Source organism: Cebus imitator, unplaced genomic scaffold (assembly GCF_001604975.1).
Source record: "Cebus imitator isolate Cc_AM_T3 unplaced genomic scaffold, Cebus_imitator-1.0 Scaffold53, whole genome shotgun sequence".
Lineage (NCBI taxonomy): Eukaryota > Metazoa > Chordata > Mammalia > Primates > Cebidae > Cebus > Cebus imitator.
This window is the reverse complement of record NW_016107368.1, coordinates 2,782,386-2,804,683: the sequence shown is the minus strand read 5'-3', so window position 1 is coordinate 2,804,683 and position 22,298 is coordinate 2,782,386. Positions and strand designations below refer to the sequence as shown.

At 43.8% G+C, this 22,298-nt stretch overlaps 1 protein-coding gene across 1 annotated transcript in view; it reads left to right on the top strand.

Moving 5' to 3' along the window:
- ADGRE1 (adhesion G protein-coupled receptor E1) overlaps positions 1 to 22,298 on the top strand; it is a 47,203-nt gene that overhangs the window by 5,245 nt on the left and 19,660 nt on the right. The window contains exons 3-12 of the mRNA XM_037738464.1: positions 4,837 to 4,898; positions 6,104 to 6,250; positions 6,921 to 7,076; positions 7,530 to 7,649; positions 10,184 to 10,330; positions 12,190 to 12,339; positions 15,360 to 15,500; positions 15,586 to 15,732; positions 17,425 to 17,513; positions 19,168 to 19,374. Of these exons, the coding sequence (XP_037594392.1) occupies positions 4,837 to 4,898; positions 6,104 to 6,250; positions 6,921 to 7,076; positions 7,530 to 7,649; positions 10,184 to 10,330; positions 12,190 to 12,339; positions 15,360 to 15,500; positions 15,586 to 15,732; positions 17,425 to 17,513; positions 19,168 to 19,374 (1,366 nt within the window). The remainder of the gene's footprint in view (positions 1 to 4,836; positions 4,899 to 6,103; positions 6,251 to 6,920; positions 7,077 to 7,529; positions 7,650 to 10,183; positions 10,331 to 12,189; positions 12,340 to 15,359; positions 15,501 to 15,585; positions 15,733 to 17,424; positions 17,514 to 19,167; positions 19,375 to 22,298) is intronic.

Below are 22,298 nucleotides of genomic sequence, written 5' to 3'. Positions count from 1 at the left end.
ACCATTGCACTCCAGCCTGGGCAATAAGAGAGAAAACTCCGTCTCAAAGAAAAAAAAGGAAAAACATAAGTGACTTTATGTTTTGTTAAATACTCTCATCTACATAAGCTCTTGCTGGATAAAGGAAGAAAGAGATTGTCAGTTCTTAGTTGTTGAGTTTGGCTGTGTCCCCACACAAATCTCACCTTTGAATTGTAAAAATCCCTACGTGTCAAGGGTGGGGCCAAGGTGGAAATAACTGATTCATAGGGGGTGGTTTTCCTCTACTGTTCTCATGGTAGTGAGTAAGTCTCATGAGAACTGATGGTTTTATCAATGGGAGTTCCCCTGCTCTGATGCCTCCATCATCACAGGCTTCCTGGCTGGATTCTGCAATTAAACCCACTTTACAGATGAGAAAACCAAGGCCCAGAGAGCATTTGGTCATCAAAGCTGTGAAGAGACCACATTTTGGGGGCTATGACCCTGGACCAGGGCCCCAACTCTCCTGTTTTCTGTCCAAATGACCCAACAGCTTCTCTGAGACTCGGTTTCCTCATGTGTACCATGGACGGAGGGTGGTACCCACTTCCTGGGTTGTGTTTTGTTTGTCTGTTTGTTTTGAGATGGAGTCTCGCTCTGTCCTCGTCCCACAAGGCTGGGCTGTTATCCTGGGCTTGGGTGGGTTTGAGCTGTGAGGGAGTGGGCTAGAGGAAGAGGATGATGGGAAGCTCACCGCATTAAGGGACCACAAGTGATAAAATGCTAGAAACCTGCAGACAAATGTTGCCTCTGCAGATGAAAGAGGAAGCTGGAAATGGGAAGAGAGATACCATCAGAGGCCTCATGCAGGGAAGAGAAATAAACAGGGAGCATTATAGAAGCAAAGAACTTGGATCTCAAAACTGAGCATGTGACAAAAACAGGGTGAATAATGTCACAATTACAATAATCTATTCCTTATTTATTTATCTATTTATTTTTTGAGATGAACTCTCACTCTGTCACCCATGCTAGACTTGATCTCTGCTCATTGCAACCTCCACCTCCTGGATTTCAGCAATTCTCCTGCCTCAGCCTCTCCAGTAGCTGAGATTACAGGTGCACACCACCATGCCCAGCTAATTTTTGTATATACATATTTTTTGAGATGGCATCTCACTCTGTCACCCAGGCTAGAATGCAGTGGCTTGATGTCAGTTCACTGCAACCTCCACCTCCTGGGGTTCAGCGATTCTCCTGGCATAGCCTCCCGAGTAGCTGGGATTACAGGTGCGCACCATCACATCCAGCTAATTTGTATATTTTTTAGTAGAGATGGGGTTTCACCATGTTTGCCAGACCGGTCTCGAACTCCTGACCTCAGGTGATCCACCCGGCTTGGCCTCCCAAAGTGCTGGGATTACAGGCGTGAGCCACCGCGCCCAGACATTCCTTCTGTTTTTATGACACTTTTTCATTTTTTCATACTACCAATTGGTGTTGGCATTATGGTTGGTTCCTCTCTTTTCACTCCTCACATCCAATCCATTGGCAAATTTTGTTAGCGTTGCTTAAAAAAAAATCCCAATTTGCATTCCCTCCATTGCTCCCCTCTGGGTTACTGACATCATTTACCTGGACAAGTGCAGTCACCCCCTCCTTGATCAATTTGCTTCTGATCTTCTATAGTTCATCTTCCAACCAGTGGCCAGAAGGCTTATGTTAAAACCTTGCGCTGTGTCCCTACTCTGCTCTAGATCCTCCCATGACTCCCATCTTTCTTTGATACAAAACCCAAGTCCACTATTCACAATAGTCAAGATGTGGAATCAGGCCAGGCGCGGTAGCTCACACCTGTAATCCCAGCACTTTGGGAGGCTGAGGTGGGCAGATCATCAGAGGTCAGGAGTTTGAAACCAGCCTGGCCAACATGATGAAACCCCGTCTCTACTAAAAATACAAAAATTAGCCTGGTGTGGTGGTGTGCACCTGTAATCCCAACTGCTTGGGAGGCTGAGGCAGGAGAATTACTTGAACCCAGGAGGCGGAGGTTGCAATGAGCCAAGATCACACCACTGTACTCCAGCCTGGGTGACAGAACAAGACTCCGTCTCAATAATAACAACAATGATAATAAAGACAAGGGATCAACTTAAATGTCCATTGACAGATGAAAGGTTGAACACAGTGTGGTCTGCATATACAGTGGGATGCTATTTGGCCATAAAAAGAATGAAATTCTGTAATTTGCAGCAACATGGATGAAACTGGAGGTCATTATATTAAGTAAAATAAGCCAGGCACAGAAAGACAAATATGTCCTGATTCATATGTCGTTTTCCTATTGTGCTACTGAGCACTAGATGTTATTCCGTCCATCTAACTGTGTTTTTGTTTCTGTTTTTTCTTGAGATGGAGTTTCGCTCTTGTTGCCCAGGCTGGAGTGCCATTGGCATGATCTTGGCTCACCACAACCTACGCCTCCCGGGTTCAAGCGATTCTCCTGCCTCACACTCCCAAGTAGCTGGGATTACAGGCATGTGCCACCACGCCTAGTTAACTTTGTATTTTCAGCAGAGACAGGGGATTTCTCCATGTTGGTCAGGCTGGTCTTGAACTCCTGACCTCAGGTGATCCACCTGCCTTCGCCTTCCAAAGTTCTGGGATTACAGACGTGAACCACTGTGCCTGGCCCTAACTGTGTTTTTGTACTAACTAACAAATCCTCTTTATTTCCCTTCCCCACTACCCTTCCCCGCCTCTGGTAATTATCATCCTGCTCTCTACCTCCATTAGACCATCATTATTATTATTTAAGCTCCCACATAGGAATGAGAACATGCAATATCTATTTTTCTTTGCCTGGCTTATTTCGTTTAATGTAATGTCCTCCAGTTCCATCTATGTTTCTGCAAATGATACGATTTCATTATTTCTTATAGTTGAGTGATATTCCATTGAGTACATATATCACATCTTCCTTAACCATTCATCCACTGATGGACACTTAGATTGATTCTATCTCTTGAATGTACTTTGGATTTTGAAAGGTCTGGCTCTGCTGCTGTCTAGCTGTGTGTCTTTGGGTAAGTTGCTAAATCACTCTGAGTCATGTTCTTTTCACATATGGGTATAGGGAATTGTGTTCATTTTCTATGGCTGCTGTAACAAATTGCCACAAACTTGGTGGCATAAAACAACAAAAAATTATCTGTCATTCCGGAGGTCAGATGTCTGAAATGGGTCCCACTGGGCTAAAATAGAGGCTTTGGCAGGGCTGTGTTCCTTCTGGATTCTGTATAAGAAAACCTATTTTCTCTTTCTTTCTCTCTCTCTCTCTCTCTCTTTCTGTCTGTCTTTCTTTCTTCTTTTTTTCTTGAGATGGAGTCTTTCTCTGTCACCCAGGCTGGAGTACAATGGTGTGATCTCGGTTCACTGCAACTTCCACCTCCCAGTTCAAGCGATTCTCCTGCCTCAGCCTCCTGAGCAGCTGGGACTACAGGCACCCACCACCACGCCTGGCTAATTTTTTTGTATTTTTAGTAGAGACGGGTTTTCATCATGTTAGTCAGGCTGGTCTTGAACTCCTGACCTCATGATCTGCCCGCCTCAGCCTCCCAGAGTGTTGGGATTACAGGCATGAGCCACCACTCCCAGCCAAGAGAACCTATTTTCTTACCTTTTCCTGTATCTAAGGCCAACCACATTCCTTGGCTCATGTCCCCTTTCCCCATCTTCAAAGCCAGTGATGGCTGGTCAGATCTTTCTCACATCACGTCACTCTGACAATGCCTTTCTTGGCTTCAACTTTCACTTAAAAAGACTCTTATGGTTACATTGTTTGCCCCTGGATGATCCAGGATAATCTCCCCATCTTGAGATCAGCTGATCAGCAAACTTAATTCCACCTGCAACCTTCATTCCTCTTTTGCCATGGAACATAACATATTCACAGGTTTCAGGATTAGAATGTGGTCATCTTGGAAGGGTCTTATTCTGCTTGCCACAAGAATGATAGCATCAAGTGAGCCTCTTCCCTAGCACCTGGGAGCCTGCCCCCACCTGTGGTCTTGTCCTTTTGAAGCTCACAGTGTGGTGGTGAAGGTGGCCATGAAGGAGGGAATCACTGAAACAATCAGGCAGTCACCATTTTGATAAATTCCATAAAAGAGGAGCTCAAGAGCTATAGAGGAGTCAGAGAAGGCTTCTTGGATGAAGCAATGTTACAGCAAGACCTGAAGAATGAGTGAAAGCTGGCCAGGCAAAGCAGAGGCAGAGGGAACAGCATGTGCAAAAGTCCGTGGTAGGAAGGCTAGAAATGGAGAACAAAGAGAAACTGGCATGATGAGGCTGAATGATGTGATTGGGCTTGGTCAGTGGGGATTTTGCAGCTCATGCTGAGTACTTTGAGTTTTATTTCTAAAGAGAACAAGAAGCATTATAGGCAGCGGGTGGAGGTGGGAGATCAAAGGCGCATTCAGAGATGACCATGGTGTGGAGTAGACGATTGTGGAGGACAATGGAGTATGTAGAAATGTTGAATTCAGAGAAGGATCTGGGTCAGGCATAGCCAAGGTGGTGGAGTGAAATGGGCAGTTGTCAAATGATATTTGGGGCAGGGGATCAACAGGGCTTGGAGGCTTACTGGATGTGGTGGTAAGCTGAGGTACAGAGAGGTCCCAGGACTGGATTGGCTAGGATAGAGTCATGATTGTTCCCATACAAATAAAATAACTATGAATGAAAAAATTTAGATGTTTATTTTTCTCTAATAAATCTCCACCTTGAAGATGGAACAGGGTGGTGGGACAACTCTGCCTAGAACGTCATCCCATCTCCCAAGTTCCTTTTGTCTTGTTGTCTCTCCAACCTTAGGTGTGAACCTCATCCCAGTGGTTGGGAATGGATCACCCTCCTCTGTCCATCTTCCAGCCCAGGTAAAAAAAAGAGAGGAAGTGTAGAGTATGCCCTTTCTTTTCAAGGGCATGACCAGATGGTGCACACATCACTTCTATTCATTCTCTTTGGCCAGATTTTCGCCCTGTGGCCACTCCTAGCTGCAAGAGAAGCTGGGAATGCAGTCCTCAACTGGATGGTTATATTATTACAAAGAGGAGGGTGGAATGGATCTGGAGGGGCAGCTGCCATTCTTGGCTTTAAGGTTTGCTGCTGGAACTTGAACTCAAGTCTGCCTTGTCCCAAAACTTGCACTTTTGACTCTCTCACTTTTCTGTCTAGTGCTTGGATGTTCATGGTGTGATCCATGGACCAATGGAATGAGCATCCTCCAGGGACTTGTTAGAAATACAAAATCCCAGGCTCCCTTCCCCAGACCTGCTGAATCAGCATCTGATTTTCCAAGATGTTCTTGGAATCCAAAGGGAGGCAGATGATACTGGTCTGTGGACCACACTTTGGGTAGCAAGGATCCAGAGCAGTGCTTCTCAAACTTCCCTGTGCACACACATCACCTTGGATCTTGTTCAAATGCAGATTCGGATTCAGTGGATTTTGCATGTCCATGTAACTCCCAAGCAATGCTCATGTGGCTGACCCATAGACCCTACTCTGAATAGCAAGGGTCTAGGGTCTTCAAGGTACATGATTAAATATGATTGTCTGCTGTGTCAGTTTCCTAGGGCTGCTTAAAACAACAGAAATTTATTCTCTTGAAGTTCTGGCATCTAAAATGTGAAATCAAAGTATTGGCAGGGCCAGTTTTTTGCCAAAGGCTATTGGGCAGAATCTGTTCCATGCCTTTTTTTAAAAAAAGGGTTTTGTTATTGCTGGCAATCCTTGGTGTTCCTCGGCTTCTAGGCACATCTCTCTGATCCCGATTTCCATTGTTGGATGTCATTGTCCCTGTGCATGCCTGTGTCTCTTCTATTCTTATAAGGACACCTGTGGCCCACCCTACTCCAGCACTGATTCATCTTAACTTATATCTTAATTACATCTACAAAGACACAGCTTCCAAATAAATTAAATTCCAAGTACCAGGGTTTAGGACTTCAACATATCTTTTGGGTGGAGCACAATCCAGCCCATTGTATGCCAGCCTCCACCCTTGTATGCTGGGTTCCCTTGCAGCCTCACTCTAATGCTCTAATCTTGTCTAAACTTTTTGTTATACACTGCCTAGATGCAAATAAATGTAGAGAGACTACCATGTGCCCAGCTTATGCCACCTGCACCAGCAACATGGACAGTTACTACTGTACTTGCAAACGAGGCTTCCTGTCCAGCAATGGACAAAGACGCTTCAAGGGTCCAGGAGTGGAATGCAAAGGTGAGTTCATGCCCCCTCAAACCCTCCAGCATTTGGTGGGAAAATCAAGTAAAAGCTGGCTGGGTATTGAATATAGGTACTTCCCCTCAGCCCAACATGGTTTGTTTCCCTCCTTCTTTCCTTCCTTCCTTCCTTCTTTCCTTCCTTCCTTCCTTTTTTCCTTCCTTTTTTCCTTCCTTCCTTCCTTCCTTCCTCCATCCCTTTCTCCCTCCCTCTCCCCTTCCCTTCTCTTCCCTTCCCTCTCTCCCTTCCCTTCCCTTTCCCATTCCCCCTCCCCTCTCCTCCTTTCCCCTCTTCTTTTCTTTTCTTCTCTCCCCACCCTCGCTCTCTCTGACCATGTAAATAATTCCTGGTCACTGTAAAATTTCGTGAACGGTTGAGTTTCCTCACAATATGGTGGCTGGATTCCAAGGATAAGCATCCCAAGAGAACGAGGTAGAAGTACATAATATTTTTATGACCTAGTGTCACTTCCACCATAGTCACAACCATGCTCAGATTCAAGAGGGGGACATACATTCCATTGCTTAATGGAAGAAGTGCCAAAGTCACATTGAATGAAGAGCATATGGGATGGGAGATATTGTTTTAAGATTTTTTTTTTTTTTTTTTGCAAAATACAGTTTTCTATCTAGGATAAGCAAATTTGTAACTCCAACTCCCTGTCCAGATATTGATGAATGTTCTCAAAGCCCCCAGCCCTGTGGTCCTAACTCAGTCTGCAAAATCCTGTTGGGGAGATACAGCTGTGCCTGTTTACATGGTTTCTCTTCTCCCACTGCAAATGGCTGGATCTCAGGAAAGCCAGGCAATTTCTCCTGTACTGGTAATGTTCTCAGGCTCCCAGAGATGGGTCTTGGGTGGGTATCTATCAGTAAGGTGAGTTCATGTATTTCTTTTTCTTTCTTTTTTTTTTTTTTTTTTTTTTTTTAGATAGAGTCTCACTCTGTCACCCAGGCTGGAGTGCAATGGTGTGCTCTCAGCTTACTGCAACCTCTGCCTCCCAGGTCAAGCAATTCTCCTGCCTCAGCCTCCCAAGTAGCTAGGATTACAGGAGCATGCCACCACACCCAGCTAATTTTTGTATTTTTAAGTAGAGACCGGGTTTCACCATGTTGGTCAGGCTGGTCTCGAACCCCTGACCTCATAATCCACCCTCCTCAGCCTCCCAAAGTGCTGAGATTACAGGTGTGAGCCACCGCACCTGGCTTGAGCTCATGTATTTCTGAACTTAGTCACCCAATTTATTATCTACTCACCCTCTTCCACTGCTTCTCAGACATCAATGAGTGCCTCACCAACGGGATCTGCCCTGAGCATTCTGACTGTGTCAACGTTATGGGAAGCTACTTTTGCAGCTGTCAAATTGGATTCATCTCTAGAAACTCCACCTGTGAAGGTATAAATGACCATCTCTTTATTATTTGCCTACTTAATTAATTAAGGGTCATCTCACTGGAAGACCATAAGATGAAGGGATTTTCTCATGTTAGGAATGAGAAATTGGGGCTTCACAGAGGTAAAAATATATAGTTGCTTACATCTTTTTCTATCTCTTTACTTTGAGACTGGGGGTGTCTTTACATGTTAAGTAGGTCTCTTGTAGGCAGCACATGGTTGGGTTCCTTTTTTGTTTTAATTCAGTTTAACAATCTATATCTTTTAAGTGGAGCATGTAGGCCATTTCTGTTCAAGGTTAATATTGACATGTGAAGGCTTAATTCCTTTCACAGTGTTGCTAGCTAGTTGCTTTGTAATCTCAATTGTGTAATTGCTTTATAGGATCTGTGGTCTATATGCAAATATTAAATGGAAGAGCTGGGATTTGAACTCCCGTTGAGGTCCTACTATAAGTCAAACAGTGGTATCAGAATATAATGGGGTGCACTTGTCTTCATACTGATATTTCCCCCAGGGAGCATAGGCAACATCTGGAGATATTTTTGATTGTCACAACTGGTGATGGTGGGGAGAGGTGCTGTGTGTGCTACAGGCATCTAATGGGAAGTGATCAGAGAGGCTGCTAAACATCCTATAACGTACGAAACATCCCCACAACCAAGAATAATCTGGCCCTAAATGACAATAGTGCTGAGGTGGAAAAACCCTATTCCGGGGAGATCTAAAGTCCAGACCTCAGAACTTTCCCCTAAAAGTAATTTGAATTAAGGCTTGAAAGTTATCTTTAAGCTTTTCTCTCCCTCCATATTAAAGCAGTCATCACGCCTTGGGGAATCTACTTACTAAATATGTTTTGAGACTGGGTGTGGCAGCTGACGCCTGTAATCCCAGCACTTTGGGAGGCTGGGACAGAAGTGCTTAAGACCAGGAGTTTGAGACCAGCCTGGGCAACCCAGTGAGACCCTGTCTTTACAAAAAAAAAAAAAGTTAGAAAATTATTTGGGCGTGGTGGCATGTGCCTGTGGTCCCAGCTACTAAAGAAGCTGAGGTGGGAAGATTGCTTGACACCAGGAGGTTGAGGCTGCAATGCACTGTGCTTACATCACTGCACTCCAGCCTGGATGATAGAGCAAGACCTGGTCTCAAAAATACATACATAAATACATATGTGTTGAATTCCTCTGCTCTTTTCCATCCTTGGGTGAAGCTTCATCATCACTGCAAAAGCCTCCTCTCTAGCCTCACCTTTTCCAGTCTTATTTCCTGCAATCCATCGTCTACACTGCAGCCAGAATGTTCTCACCAAGAAACAAGGGCTCCATCCTCCTGTGTCAAGTGCATTGTTATTCTCCATATTCATTTACAGGGATGGTGACTCCATTGAGAAAGGCAAGGTGTGATCAAGCCCTCATTACATCCCCCTGGCTTAGCTGAAGAGATGTTTGAAGTCATCTCTGCCTTTGCTACTCTATTTGTAGCAGTTAGCCATCATTGGATAAAAAATCACCCTAAAAGTTAGTGTCTAGAAACAACCACCATTTATTTGGCTCTTGATTCCATGAGTTGACAATTTAAGTGGTCTATTCTAGCCAGATCTTTTGGTCTCAATGGGTCTTGTTCTTGTGTCTGCGGTCAGCTGATCTCGGGTGGGCTTTCTCTTGTTGCCTCTCCAATCCCCATAGTTGGGCATGGATCACCCCACTCTGTCCATCTTCCAGCCCAGGTGAAAAGAGAGAGTAAGTGTAGAGTATGCTCTTTCTTTTCAAGGGCGTGATCAGATGGTACACACATCAGTTCTATTTATTCTCCTTGGCCAGATTTTCACCATGTGGCCACACATAGCTGCAAGAGAAGCTGGGAATGCAATTCTCAACTGGATGGTTATATTATTATATTGTTATATTATTACGAGGAGGAGGGAATGGGTTTCACATGTCTGGGGCTCATCTGGGATGATTCATTTCCCTTCCACTTGGTCTTTTATTCTTCATTAGGCTAGTCAGGGGTTTGTTCATATGGCAGAGATCAGAGGCCCAAGCGAATGAACAGAAGCCAACAGGTCTCTGGAGGCACAGGTTTGGAATTAGTGCCTCATTACTTCACTGTCTTCTATTGGTCAATGCAAGTCATAGGGCCAGATGTATTTAAGGGGTAGAGAAACAGACTCCACCTCTTAGTGCAAGGTGTGGTAAAGTCACCTGGTATGCAGTCTACATCTTGGGGTGTAGATACAGAGAGGAGTAAAGGACTATGGCTACTTTTGCAATCTCTGATAATTATGTTTTGAAACTATTTGCCACCCCTCTGCTTACATGCCATTGGCTAGAATTTATTCTCATGGCCATGCCTACTGCAAGAAGGGGCTGGAAAATATGTCCCACTGTGTGCCTGGGAAGAAGGGGGGAACATGGATATTGGGGAGCATCAGCCCTGTCTGCTGCAAATTAACACACTGAGTGAATCTGCTGTTTGCAGTCTCCAGTCCTTGTTTTCTCATTTACCTTAACCTGGGTTTTCTCTTCCTCTCATCAGATGTGGATGAATGTCTCAATCCAAGAGCTTGCCCGGAGCATGCAACTTGCCATAACACTGTTGGAGCCTACACTTGTCTCTGCAACCCGGGATTTGAATCCAGCAGTGGCCTCTTGAGTTTTCAGGGTCTCAGAGAATTGTGTGAAGGTAGTTGGAGGTGTCTTCTGGGAATTTAGGTGCCAGTCTATTTGCAAAGACAGCAGTGAGGGGATTGGGGTGGGTCTTGGTTGAGTTTGAGACTCTCATCTGCAAATCTGAAGTCAATAATTATTCATTCACTCATTCACTCATTAAAGAAATACCTCTTGAGCACCTAAAATATATGAGGCATTATTCTAGGCACTGGGGATACAGCAATAAATAACATCTCGATATAACATCCCACTGGGGCTTAGGGCTTCCACATAGGAATTTGGAGGAGGGGCACCATTCAGTCCATAGCACCCAGGGACAAACAGCCTGTAAATGGCAGAGCCAGGCTATGAACCCAGAATGTCCATGTTCTCAATCCCTTTAGTCTGTGCCTCTGTTTTGTTTGTTTGTTTTTGTTCTGTTTGTTTGTTTGTTTGAGATGGGGTCTTGCTCTGTTGCCCAGGCTGGAGTGCAGTGTTGCCATCTTGGTTCACTGCAACCTCCTCCTCCTGGGTTCAAGCAGTTCTCCTGCCTCACCTTCCCAAGTAGCTGGGATTACAGGCACGTGCTACCACACTCAGCTAATTTTTGCATTTTTAGTACAGATGGGGGTTCACCATGTTGGCAAGGCTGGTGTCAAGCTCCTGACCTCAAATGAGCCGCCTGCCTCGGCCTCCCAAAATGTTGGGATTACAGGTATGAGCCACTGGACTCAGCCTGATTTTTGGTTTTGAGATGGAGTCTTGTTCTGTTGCCCAGCCTGGAGTGCAGTGGCCCAATCTCAGCTCACTCCAACCTCTGCCTCCCGGGTTCAAGTGATTCTCCTGCCTCAGCCTCCAGAGTAGCTGGGATTACAGACATGTGCCGCCATGCCCAGCTAATTTGTGTATTTTTAGTAGAGATGAGGTTTCACCATATTGGCCAGGCTGGTCTCAAACTCCTGACCTCAGGTGATCCACCTGCCTCAGCCTCCCAAAGTGCTGGGATTACAGGTGTAAGCCACCACGCCTGGCCATGTGCCTCTGTTTTTGTTACTAATAATATGTGATGCCTAGGAGAGGAATTGAGATTTATCATAGAAAGAAGTGCGTGTGCAAGTTCAAGGCTGAGGGAACAGAGAAGAGAGACAATGAGCCTTTGTGGAATAAAGGGTATCTACGCGTTTACACTCTAGGAAGCTGAAGAAGGAAACTGTATTGAGGCAAGAAGTTTGAGACCAACCTGGGCAGCATATTGAGACCCTGTCTGTACAAAAACAAACTAGCTAGGCATGGGGCACGCGTCTTTAGCTCCCACTACTTGGAAGGCTGAGGCAGGAGGATCACTTGAGGCTGGGTGTTCGAGACCAGCCTGGGCAACATAGTGACACCCTGTCTCTATATAAAAAAAAGTACCTGGGCATGGTGGCACATGGCTGTAGTCCCAGCTACTCAGTGAGAGGATCACTTGACCTCAGGAGTTTGAGGCTACAGTGAGCTATGATGGTGCCATTGAACTGCAGTCTGGGCAACAGAATGAGATGCTGTCTGTTAAAAAAGAAAAAGGTAAACTATGCATCTGGATCATAAATCACAAAGGAATTCAAAGCAAGAGATGAGGTAGAGGTAGGTCAGCTCAGTTGGAACTAGGTTGTCAGGGCCTTAATATCTAATGAGGATTTTGGATTTTATCCTGAGCAGTGGGAAGCCTTATTAGAAAATTTTCATGCACCATGGATATGCCTCTAAATGGTTGTTCTTTGAGTGATGAAAATGTGTTTATGAAGGTGAGAGAATAGTCAGGGAAATACATTGCTTTCAGTCAGTGATGAGGCTCTGAACTCTTGTAGCCTCAGTCTCCTTCATTCTTTTGACTTAGACTGGTTTTCTGCTTAGATGTGGATGAATGTTCCAGGAACTCAAATCTTTGTGGTCCCAATTCTGTCTGCACCAACATCCCAGGAGGATACAATTGCTCCTGCCTGCCCGGATATTTTTTGCCTGCTTCTCAGACCCTTAAAGATCCACAGGCTTTTGGATGTACAGGTAATTCTCCCAGCCATGCTGAGGATTTTTCAACAGATATCAAACTATTCTGAAATGTACTAACTTATAACAATGACCATTTGTTCTTTTTCATGATTCTATATGTTGAACACATGATTCTTTTGTTTCACGTAGGTCAGATGGGGCACTAGGAAAGCTGGTATACCATGTATCCAAAATGGCCTTGCTTACACATGGCTGGTAGTTGGTGCCGGTCTTTGGCTGGGACCTCAGCTGGGACCCTAAGATTTCCTCATGGGCCTTTCCTCATGGCTGCTTGGCTTCCTTATAGCATGGCAGTTGGTTTCCAAGAAACACAGTTTCAAGGGGAAGAAAACAGAAATGGCCATTCATTTTATGGTCTGGGCTTGGGAAGTTCCATGACTTCTACCACATGATATTGGTCATAGTCACAGGGCCCACAGAGATCCCAAGGAAGGAGAATAAACTCCCCATCTCACCGAAGGAGCACTACGTGCACAGAGAAATCAGAAGAATTGATGGAGGTCATTGTTGGAGTACCTACCATACTACAGAGTACATTTTGTATTCTTCAATCCCACCAGGGAAAATGCATGCTTCTTTTTATTAAAATATCATATTGCTTATTATTTGCTGATATTTGCTAGCTTCTGATATTGTTAGAAGCAGAATAATAGAGAAGTAAAGTTGAAAGGGATCTTACAAATAAATTAGCATAGCTCCAGGGGCCTAGGAACCCACTCAAGATCCCCATCAAGGCCAAGAGAAAAGCTAGGCAGGCAAGGCCATGGATGCCCATCTTCTTTTCTGGCAAATTATACCCTCTTTTAATTGTCTTACCTATTCAGTTTTCACTTCACCTGAAGGAAGGCTTCTTGGGCCAAAACGTTTTGAAAACCATGCACCTAACCCAACTCCATATGCAAAGTATAAGTCCCAACCATGTAATCTGTGAAAAGTGCTCACCTAGTTCATGCTGAAATATTTCTGGAAGTGGGGTGCTCACTGCCACTAAAAGAAGCTCACTGCTTGGTTAGTGACATTTTCCATGATACCAGCAGAAAAACTATTTCCCCTTACCTTCCAATCATGGATCATTCTTGTGTCCTTCGAGGCCTTCAAATTAACCAACATTCATAACACAAAGACTTTTCATCCCAGTCCTCCACAGTACTGCCCAATTCCCTGTACCTTAGACTGACGTGAGTCACCGCAGAAGGTTGTTTATTCCTCATGTTTTGTGAGTTGACATAGGAATAGAAGACCTTTTGTCTTCACCTCTTTCCTAATTATTTTTTTCTCATAACATTCTACCCCATATATCCTTTGTGGTCAGACACCCTCAGAGGAAGAGCTAGCCCCATATTGGCATAGTAGCCTGGCATCATCCTATATTAGTTGAGTGTGGATTTCTCACCCTCAGCACCATTGACATATTGGGCTATATAATTTTTTGTTGTGAGGAGTTGTTCTGTGCCATGCAGAATGTCTGGTAGGATCTTTGGCTTTCACCAACTAGATCCCAGTAACACTCTTTCCACCCCATGTTATGTCAACTGAAAATGTCTTTAGATATTGTACCCTGTTCCCTGGAAGGACAAATCACCCCCAGTTGAGTATTACTGATTCGGGACAGGCAAGCCCCAAAGTGAGATTTAGCCCACAAGGGCTCTTGGCTTTGCCCAGGAAAGATTTCAAGGGCAGGCCAGAGGTAGAAGAAAACAGCTTTATTGAAGAGGCAGTGTTACAGCCCTGGCAGTGTTACAGCTCTGTGACTGCTCCCACAGAGCAGGACTACCTCAGAGGCAGAGCGCAGAGCTCAGGGTAGTTTTGCAATCATACTTATACCTACTTTTAATAATATGCAGATTAACAGGTGGTTTATGTAGACATTTCTAGGGAAGGGTTAGTAACTTTTGGGTCATCAGGTCATTGCCATAGAAAGGGGCAGTCACTCCCCAATGTTGCCAGGGCAATGGTAGACTGACGTGGCACACTGGTGGGGCATGTCTTACGGAAGGCTGCTTCCACCCTGTCCTTGTTTTAGCTAGTCCTCAATTTGGTCCAGTGTCCGAGTCCCTCCTCTGGAGTTGAGTCCTGCTTCCTACCTTATTACTAGCTTAACATAATAGAAATTTATCACTTTCATAACAATTCATTATGGATATACCTGGCCAGTGGGCAGCTTTTCTTGACATGGTGATAAAGGAATTCAGTCTCTCTGCATCTTTTGGTTCTTCCATTCTTTAGAACCTTGGAGTTCCTGGTTTTAGCCAGTTTAGGTGAAAGGGGGAGGAGTGGGCCAGGCACAGTGGCTCACACTTGTGATCCCAGCACTTTGGGAAGCTGAGGTGGGCAGATCACAAGGTCAGGAGTTTGAGACCAGCCTGACCAACATGGTGAAATCCCGTCTCTACTAAAAATACAAAAATCAGCTAGGCGTGGTGGTGCACACCTGTAATCCCAGCTACTCAGGAGGCTGAGGCAGTAGAATTGCTTGAACCCAGGAGGTGGAGGTTGCAGTGAGCCGAGACTGTGCCACTGCACTGCAGCCTGGGCAACAGAGCAAGACTCTGTCAAAGAAAGAAAGAGAGAAAGGGGGAAAGGGGGAAAAGAGGAAAGAAGGAAAGAAAGAAAGAGAGAAAGAGAGAAAGAGAGAGAGAGAGAAAGAGAGAGAGAGAGAGAGAGGGAGGAAGGAAGGGAAGGAAGGAAGGAAGGAAGGAAGGAAGGAAGGAAGGAAGGAAGGAAGAAGGAAAGGAAAGAAGGAAAAAAGAAAGAGAGAAAGAAAGAGAGAGAGAAGTTACACCCACTTCTTGACAACCTTGGCCCTGAAGTGACATATATCATGGCTCTCATAGTCCATGAATGAAAAGTAGTCACATGACCTCACCTAGATGGAGAAGGCTCTGGGAAATGTAGTCCCTGGCTGGGATGCCATTTTCTAGTGAAACATGACTCCTTATTTTGGAAAGGGAAGAAGCATGATTTTGTTGGATCATTTGGCCAACATGGCTCCACACCCATTCTGTACCCCACAGATATCGATGAATGCATTGAAATGTGCCCCATCAATTCAACATGCACCAACACTCCTGGGAGCTACTTTTGCACCTGCCACCCTGGCTTTGCACCAAGCAATGGACAGCTGAATTTCACAGACCAAGAAGTGGAATGTAGAGGTGAGCAGAGGGTTTGCTGGTTAGTCCAGAAAAGACATTTCTCTTTGCTCTTCTGGGTTTCTTGATATTCTCCAGTTCTTTGCAGATATTGATGAGTGCCTCCAAGATCCATCAACATGTGGTCCAAATTCTGTTTGCACCAATGTCCTGGGCTCCTACAACTGTGGCTGCATTGCAGGCTTTCGTCCCAATTCAGAAGGCTCCCAGAAAGATGGCAACTTCAGCTGCCAAAGTAATCATCTCTTTGTATATCTTGGCAATGGAATCTGTGTCTGGCTTTGGTTGGAAAATTCTCTCTTTACCCAACCTCTGGATCTTCCTCTTACTGTTACCTCATCCATATATTCTGTTTCTTTTTTTCTCCATTCATTTACTCTTTTGTTAATTTACTCTTTCAAATGATTTCTGGAGCACCTATTAATTAATTAGTTAGTTTAACAGACCCCAGCAGTAGGTGCTGAAGATTCGGTCCTGGGTATAATGAGCATGATTCTTGTCCTTGTGTAGCTTACAGTCTAGGCAAGGAGCTAGAAAGCATACACACAATTATTTAATCATAACTATGAATGAAACAAACAAACAAAAAATCACAGTGTGCTCTGGGGTGACTAATAGGATATTGATTATGCTCCAAGCAAACAACATTTAAGCAGAAACTTGAAGGAGGACTAGGGCTTCTCTAGAGGAAGAATGGAGATCATGCTGTTCTGGGTTATAGCAGATGCAAAGGTCCTGAGGCTCACACCAAATGAGGACAAGGGGAAGTGGCATTCGATATATCTGATGAAGCAGACAGGAGTCAGATTCTGCTGGGTCTTGGTGCCTTGTGAGGAATTTTGGAAGGGCTGGATGCAGTGACATAGCTATAAACAGCACTTTGGGAAGCTAAGGTGAGAGGATCACTTGAGGCCAGGAATTCAAGACCAGCCTAGGCAACAATGCAAGATCCTGTCTCTACAAAGAATAATGATAAAAAATTAGCCAGGTATAGTAGCATATGCTTGTAGTCCTAGCTACTCAGGAGGCTGAGGTGGGAGGACTGCTTTAGCCTAGGGGATCGAGGCTGCAGTGAGCTATGATCATACCACTGTGCTTCAGCCTGGTGACAGAGTGAGACCCTGTCTTTAAAAAAAGAACTTCAGAGTCCTTCCCCCCCCCCCCGGAACAATGGGGAACCATGAAAGGTTTAAAACCACTAAATTATGAATTATTTAATACATGAAAAATATGTGTAACTTATTGGAGGCAGTGAAGTATAACAAGCAAATGAATAGATCTGATGTACTTCCCAATATAATCAAGATAATATCATCAATGCCATTGGTTCTCCTCTACATTCCTTCTCCACTCTATCTCCTTGTATCCTCCTCAGAGAAACACTTAGAATTTGGTGTTTATTATTTCCGTAGTTAAAAGAATATTTTTCCCTGGTATGTACCCCTAAACAGTATCTGCCTAGTAGTACTTGTTAAAGCTTTGTAAAAGTGTATCATGCTACCTATGACTATAGATGTATGTCTTTTATATGTGTGACTTCTCTAATTTGTTTCACTCAATATCATGCCTCTTTGAATGTGAGCTGTGCAGGGGCATACTATTGAGTGAGACGTCACACATATAAAAGACATACATCTATAGTCATATTCATGATTGCCTCGAAGAGGTATGATATTGAATGAAATCAAGCAAATTAGAAAATTGCATGTTGTAGTTAACATGTAATTACAAATTAGAAAAGTACGTTGTAGTCAACATGTCCTTTTTGTTATAGTGTGTCATTGTGGTTTGTTCGTTTTCCCCCTTGTGCATTATGGCAATAGATGGATTTTAAGTGGGGGAGGGGAGGAGATGGAACCAGACTTGAATTTTCATCATATTTTGCTGAGGTTGAACTTTGGTTTGTTTGCTGTTGTTTTCTTCCTAGGGCTGCCCTTCAAATGTAAGGAAGATATGATACCCAATAATGAACAGGCCCAGCAATGCCAAGAGGGAACCACAATGAAACCTGAATATGCAAGTATTTTTTAAGTTCCTAGTTTTTGAGGTTTTCCTAGAAGCCATTTAGGTAGAATGTTGTTTTTGCAGTTCTAACAAAGGCAAAAGTAATAGTGGCCAAAACCAGACAGCCAGTTTATTTTTCTCCTCTGTAACCGTCTGAGTGTAAGCTATGCAGAGCACATACAGTGGCTCCATTACATTCTGCCAGCATCAACACAAGACTCCCACTTTGTGGTTCAAGATGGTTGCTCCAGCTCCTGCCCTCACATCTGCATTCCAGCTTGTGAGAAGGGGAGAGGAGGAAGTAAAAAGCACAATCCGTCTCTTTAAGTGTATGACCCAGTACCACTTCTGCTTGCACCTGATTGGGTAGAAATTAGTCACATGGTCACACTTAGCTGCAAGGGAAGCTGGGAAGAGAGGATGTATGCCTGTCTAAAACTTGAGGATTCTCTTAATAAACGAACAAGAGAATATATTGACTTTACCACCAGTGAAGGTGTTGGCACTGCAACTGAGTGATGGTGGTGCGGGGGTGTTACACAGCCAGCCACGCAAAAAGGAATTTGGACATCCCGACTGTCTAAGGAAGTCATTGCAATGAGTAAAGACTCCATGGCCTCTTTAGAAACTGATGTCGCTATTCTAAGTATGAGCTTCTAAATTGTAGCTTTGGGATTCCCACATGCCGCTGGACCACTGTTTTTCTTTTTAAATTGTGGTGAGGTACACCACATTTTAACATAAAACTCACCACTTTAACTATTTTAAAGTGTACAATTCAGTGGCATTTGGTCCATTCACAATGCTATGCAATCATCACCTCGATCTAGTTCTAGATTTTTTTTTTTTTTTTGAGATGGAGTCTTGCTCTGTCACCCAGGCTGGAGTACAATAGTGTAATCTTGGCTTACTGCAACCTCTGCCTCCTGGGTTCAAGAAATTCTTCCTACCTGAGTCTCCCGAGTATCTGGGACTACAGGCGCCCACTACCACACCTGGCTAATTTTTGTGTTTTTGGTAGAGATGGGGTTTCGCCATTTTGGCCAGGCTGGTCTTGAACTCCTGACCTCAGGTGATCCGCCTGCCTTACCCTCCCAAAGTGCTGGGATTACAGGCGTGAGCCACCGTGCTCAGCCTAGTTCTAGAATATTTTTATCATTAAGCAGTCACTCCCCATTCTCTTCCACCACTAGCCCATGGTAAACACTGATCAGCTTTCTGTCTCCGAGGATTTGTCTATTCTTGGCATTTCCTAGAAATGAAATCATGCAATATTTGCTCCTTTATGTCTGCCTTCTTTCACTTAGCATGATATTTTCAAGATTCATTCATGCTGTAGTACATATCAGAGAACTCCATTCTTTTTCATGGCTGAATAATATTCCATATGGACCGCTGTTAGTTCATACATTTCCTCTTCTTTTAATATCACTAAGTAGTTTTGCTGTTTATGTTTGCTTTTTTTTATTCATGGAAGGAAAAGGTGATGTGATTCTAATTCTGATCAAACAATGAATTTTTATTTCCATGAGAATTCTAGAGACTCAGGAATTCAGGACCACCTCATAGGATGGGGCTTTATGGGCTAGTTTGTAGATTACATGCTTGTGGGAATAGATCGATCCATGCTCACAAATGCCCCCCCCCTTTTTTTTCTGGGGCACAGGTCTCGTTTTGTGCACTAATAAATGACATGTTCGACATTCTGGACAATGTGTGTGAAAATAAAAGGACTGCAGTTTCCATGAAGGTAATGATTGAGTCTTTTAAATTGTGTTTCGAGTTTCAAATATCCTGGGCGCACACTGGGTGCAGAAAGACATCTTTATGGCCAGGTGTGGTGGCTCACACAGGTAATTCCAGCACTTTGGAAGGTTGAGGTGGGTAGATCACTTGAGGTCAGGAGTTCGAGACCAGCCTAACCAACATGATAAAACCCTGTCTCTACTAAAAATATGAAAATTAGCCAGGCATGGTGGCAGGCTCCCATAGTACCAGCTACTCAGGAGGCCGAGGCAGGAGAATTGCTTGAACCTGGGAGGTGGAGGTTTCGATGAGCTAAGATAGCACCACTGCACTCCAGCCTGGGTGACAGAGTGAGACTCCATCTCAAAAAAAGAAATCTCATTATAATTAATGGATTGTGAATTAATATTTAATTTTTTATAGCTGTAAGATTTGAAAAATTAGCATACAGTAAAATTACCCTTTTCCTTGTATAGTTTGATGAATTTTCTCACCTGAATAGATTTGTGGAACTACCACTATAATTAGGATGCAAAACAGTTTAATGATCTCCAAAAATTCCCTTTGGCTTCTCCCTTAGAGTCAGATACTCCCCCCACCACTAACTTCTGCACATCCCTACCTAGTCTCTGTCACTGGAGTTTTGTCTTTTGAAGAATGTTACATAAATGAAATCACATAGTGTGCTCTCTTGAGACTGGCTTCTGTCACTCAGCATAATGCATTTGTGATGCCTGGATAGTGTGGATATATAGAGTGCCGTTTCTTCCTCCTCTTCCTCCTTCTTTCTTTTCATTCTTAATGAGATTCAGGACATTCTCTTTGGTATATAGCCACCTCCATCCATCTTGGGAACTTTCTCATCTTTCCCCAAAAAACTCTGTCGCCCTGAAACACTCACTTCCCATCCCCCTCCCCAGGCCCTGGCTCCCACCATCCTACTTTCTGTCTCTGAGAATCTGATGACTCTAGGGACCTTCTAGGAGTGAGGTCATACAGGATTTGTCCTTTTGTGTCGGAGTTCTGCCACTGAGCATGATGTCCTCCGGGTTCATCCACATTGTAGCATGGGTCAGTGCTTCATTCCTTTTTCATTACCCAATAATATTCCATTTTATGACTGTATCAACATTTGTTTATCCATTCATCTTTGAAAGACATTTGGGTTGCTTCCAGTATTTTAGAGATTATCAATAGAGCTGATATTTTTTAAATTTTTTTTTTTTTTTTTTTTTGAGCAGAGTTTCGCTCTTGCCCAGGCTGGAGTGCAATGGCCACGATTTCGGCTCATCGCAACCTCTGCCTCTCAGGTTCAAGCGATACTCCTGCCTCAGCTTCCTGGGTAGCTGGGATTACAGGCATGTACCACCATGCCTGGCTAAGTTTTGTGTTTTTAGTAGAGACGGGGTTTCTCCATATTGGTCAGGCTGGTCTCGAACTTTCGACCTCAGGTGATCTGTCCGCCTCGACCTCCCAAAGTGCTGGGCTTATATGCGTGAACCGTCGTGCCTGTTCAATAGAGCTGTTATAAACAAACATCCATATAGAGTTTTGTGTGTGTATGAGCATAAGTTTTACTTCCTCCGGCATACATATCTAGGAGTTGCTAGGTTATTACAGTTGTAGATTTTTTTTTTCTTTGAGTTGGAGTCTTGCTCTGTCACCCAGGCTGGAGTACAATGGTGTAATCTTGGCTTACTGCAACCTCTGCCTCCTGGGTTCAAGAAATTCTTCCTACCCGAGTCTCCCGAGTATCTGGGACTACAGGCGCCCACTACCACAACTGGCTAATTTTTGTGTTTTTGGTAGAGATGGGGTTTCGCCATGTTGGCCAGGCTGCTCTTGAACTACCACCCTCGGGTGATCTGCCCACCTCTGCCTCCCAAAGTGCTGGGATTACAGGCGTGAGCCATGGTGCCTGGCCAAAACCTAGATTTTTTTTAAGCTTTAAGTTGAACTCATTCATACTGTCATTTTCTTCATAAATCTGGTTATTTTGGTATGAAAATAAGAATTAAACTTTTGCTTGTAATTTTGTTAATTTAAATGAATATATTTATTCATAAAGTATACATTCATTCCTAGGGTTTTCAGATTAAATTTTGATAAATGGTTAACCCTATTTTAAAACTTAGTTCAATTTCCTCAAATGTTTTACGCTATGTTTATAAATATTCCAATTCCCCCTCCCCACTCCACCCAGATTTGAAGTACCTAGTGAAGAGGATTTACAAATCTAACAGGCAAAGTCACTTGGGTCCTGAGTGACTCATAAATCTAATTAATCAAAATGATTCAGATTTTTTTTTAGACATTCAATACAGTTTGTAAACAGCCACGTTCTCTTAAATTGTCCACATTAAAATGAGTCAAACTGCTTTCTGTAATAAAACCATGTGGTTAATTGGTTAGCTTCTCTATTGTGTCAAATTATTCCTTTTAACACCCCCTTTTTTTGAGACTGTCTTGCTCTGTTTCCCAGGCTGGAGTGCAATGGCATGACCTCGGCTGACTGCAACCCTCCTGGGTTCAAGCATTTCTCCTGCCTCAGCTTCCCAAGTAGCTGTGATTACAGGTGCCTGCCACCACGACTGGCTAATATTTTATATTTTTAGTAAAGATGGGGTTTCACCATGTTGGTCAGGCTGGTCTTGAACTCCTGACCTCAGATGATTCACCCTCCTTGGCTTTCCAAAGTACTGGGATTACAGGCATGAGCCACCATGCCCAGTCCCAACTCTTCACATAACAGATGTTTCTAGATTATGCTAAATATGTCAAAACCTTCTAAATTTAACACAAATCCTGCTAAGGATTTTTAGTTTGCCTAAAACTTTCCAACTTTCCTGAGCATATAAAATAACTTTCTCAGCTAAGAAGAATAGATTTAACATATCAGAGGGGCAGGATTTGAAGAGATTTCATCTGTCATAGAATTGAGAACTGTGTTTCCTGGAGTTGGTTCTAGCTGAGATATTTATGCTATGTCAGTGCGGAGGGGATCCCACACTCATGCCTTTCAGGGATTACAGAGCTCAGAGCATCCCGTTT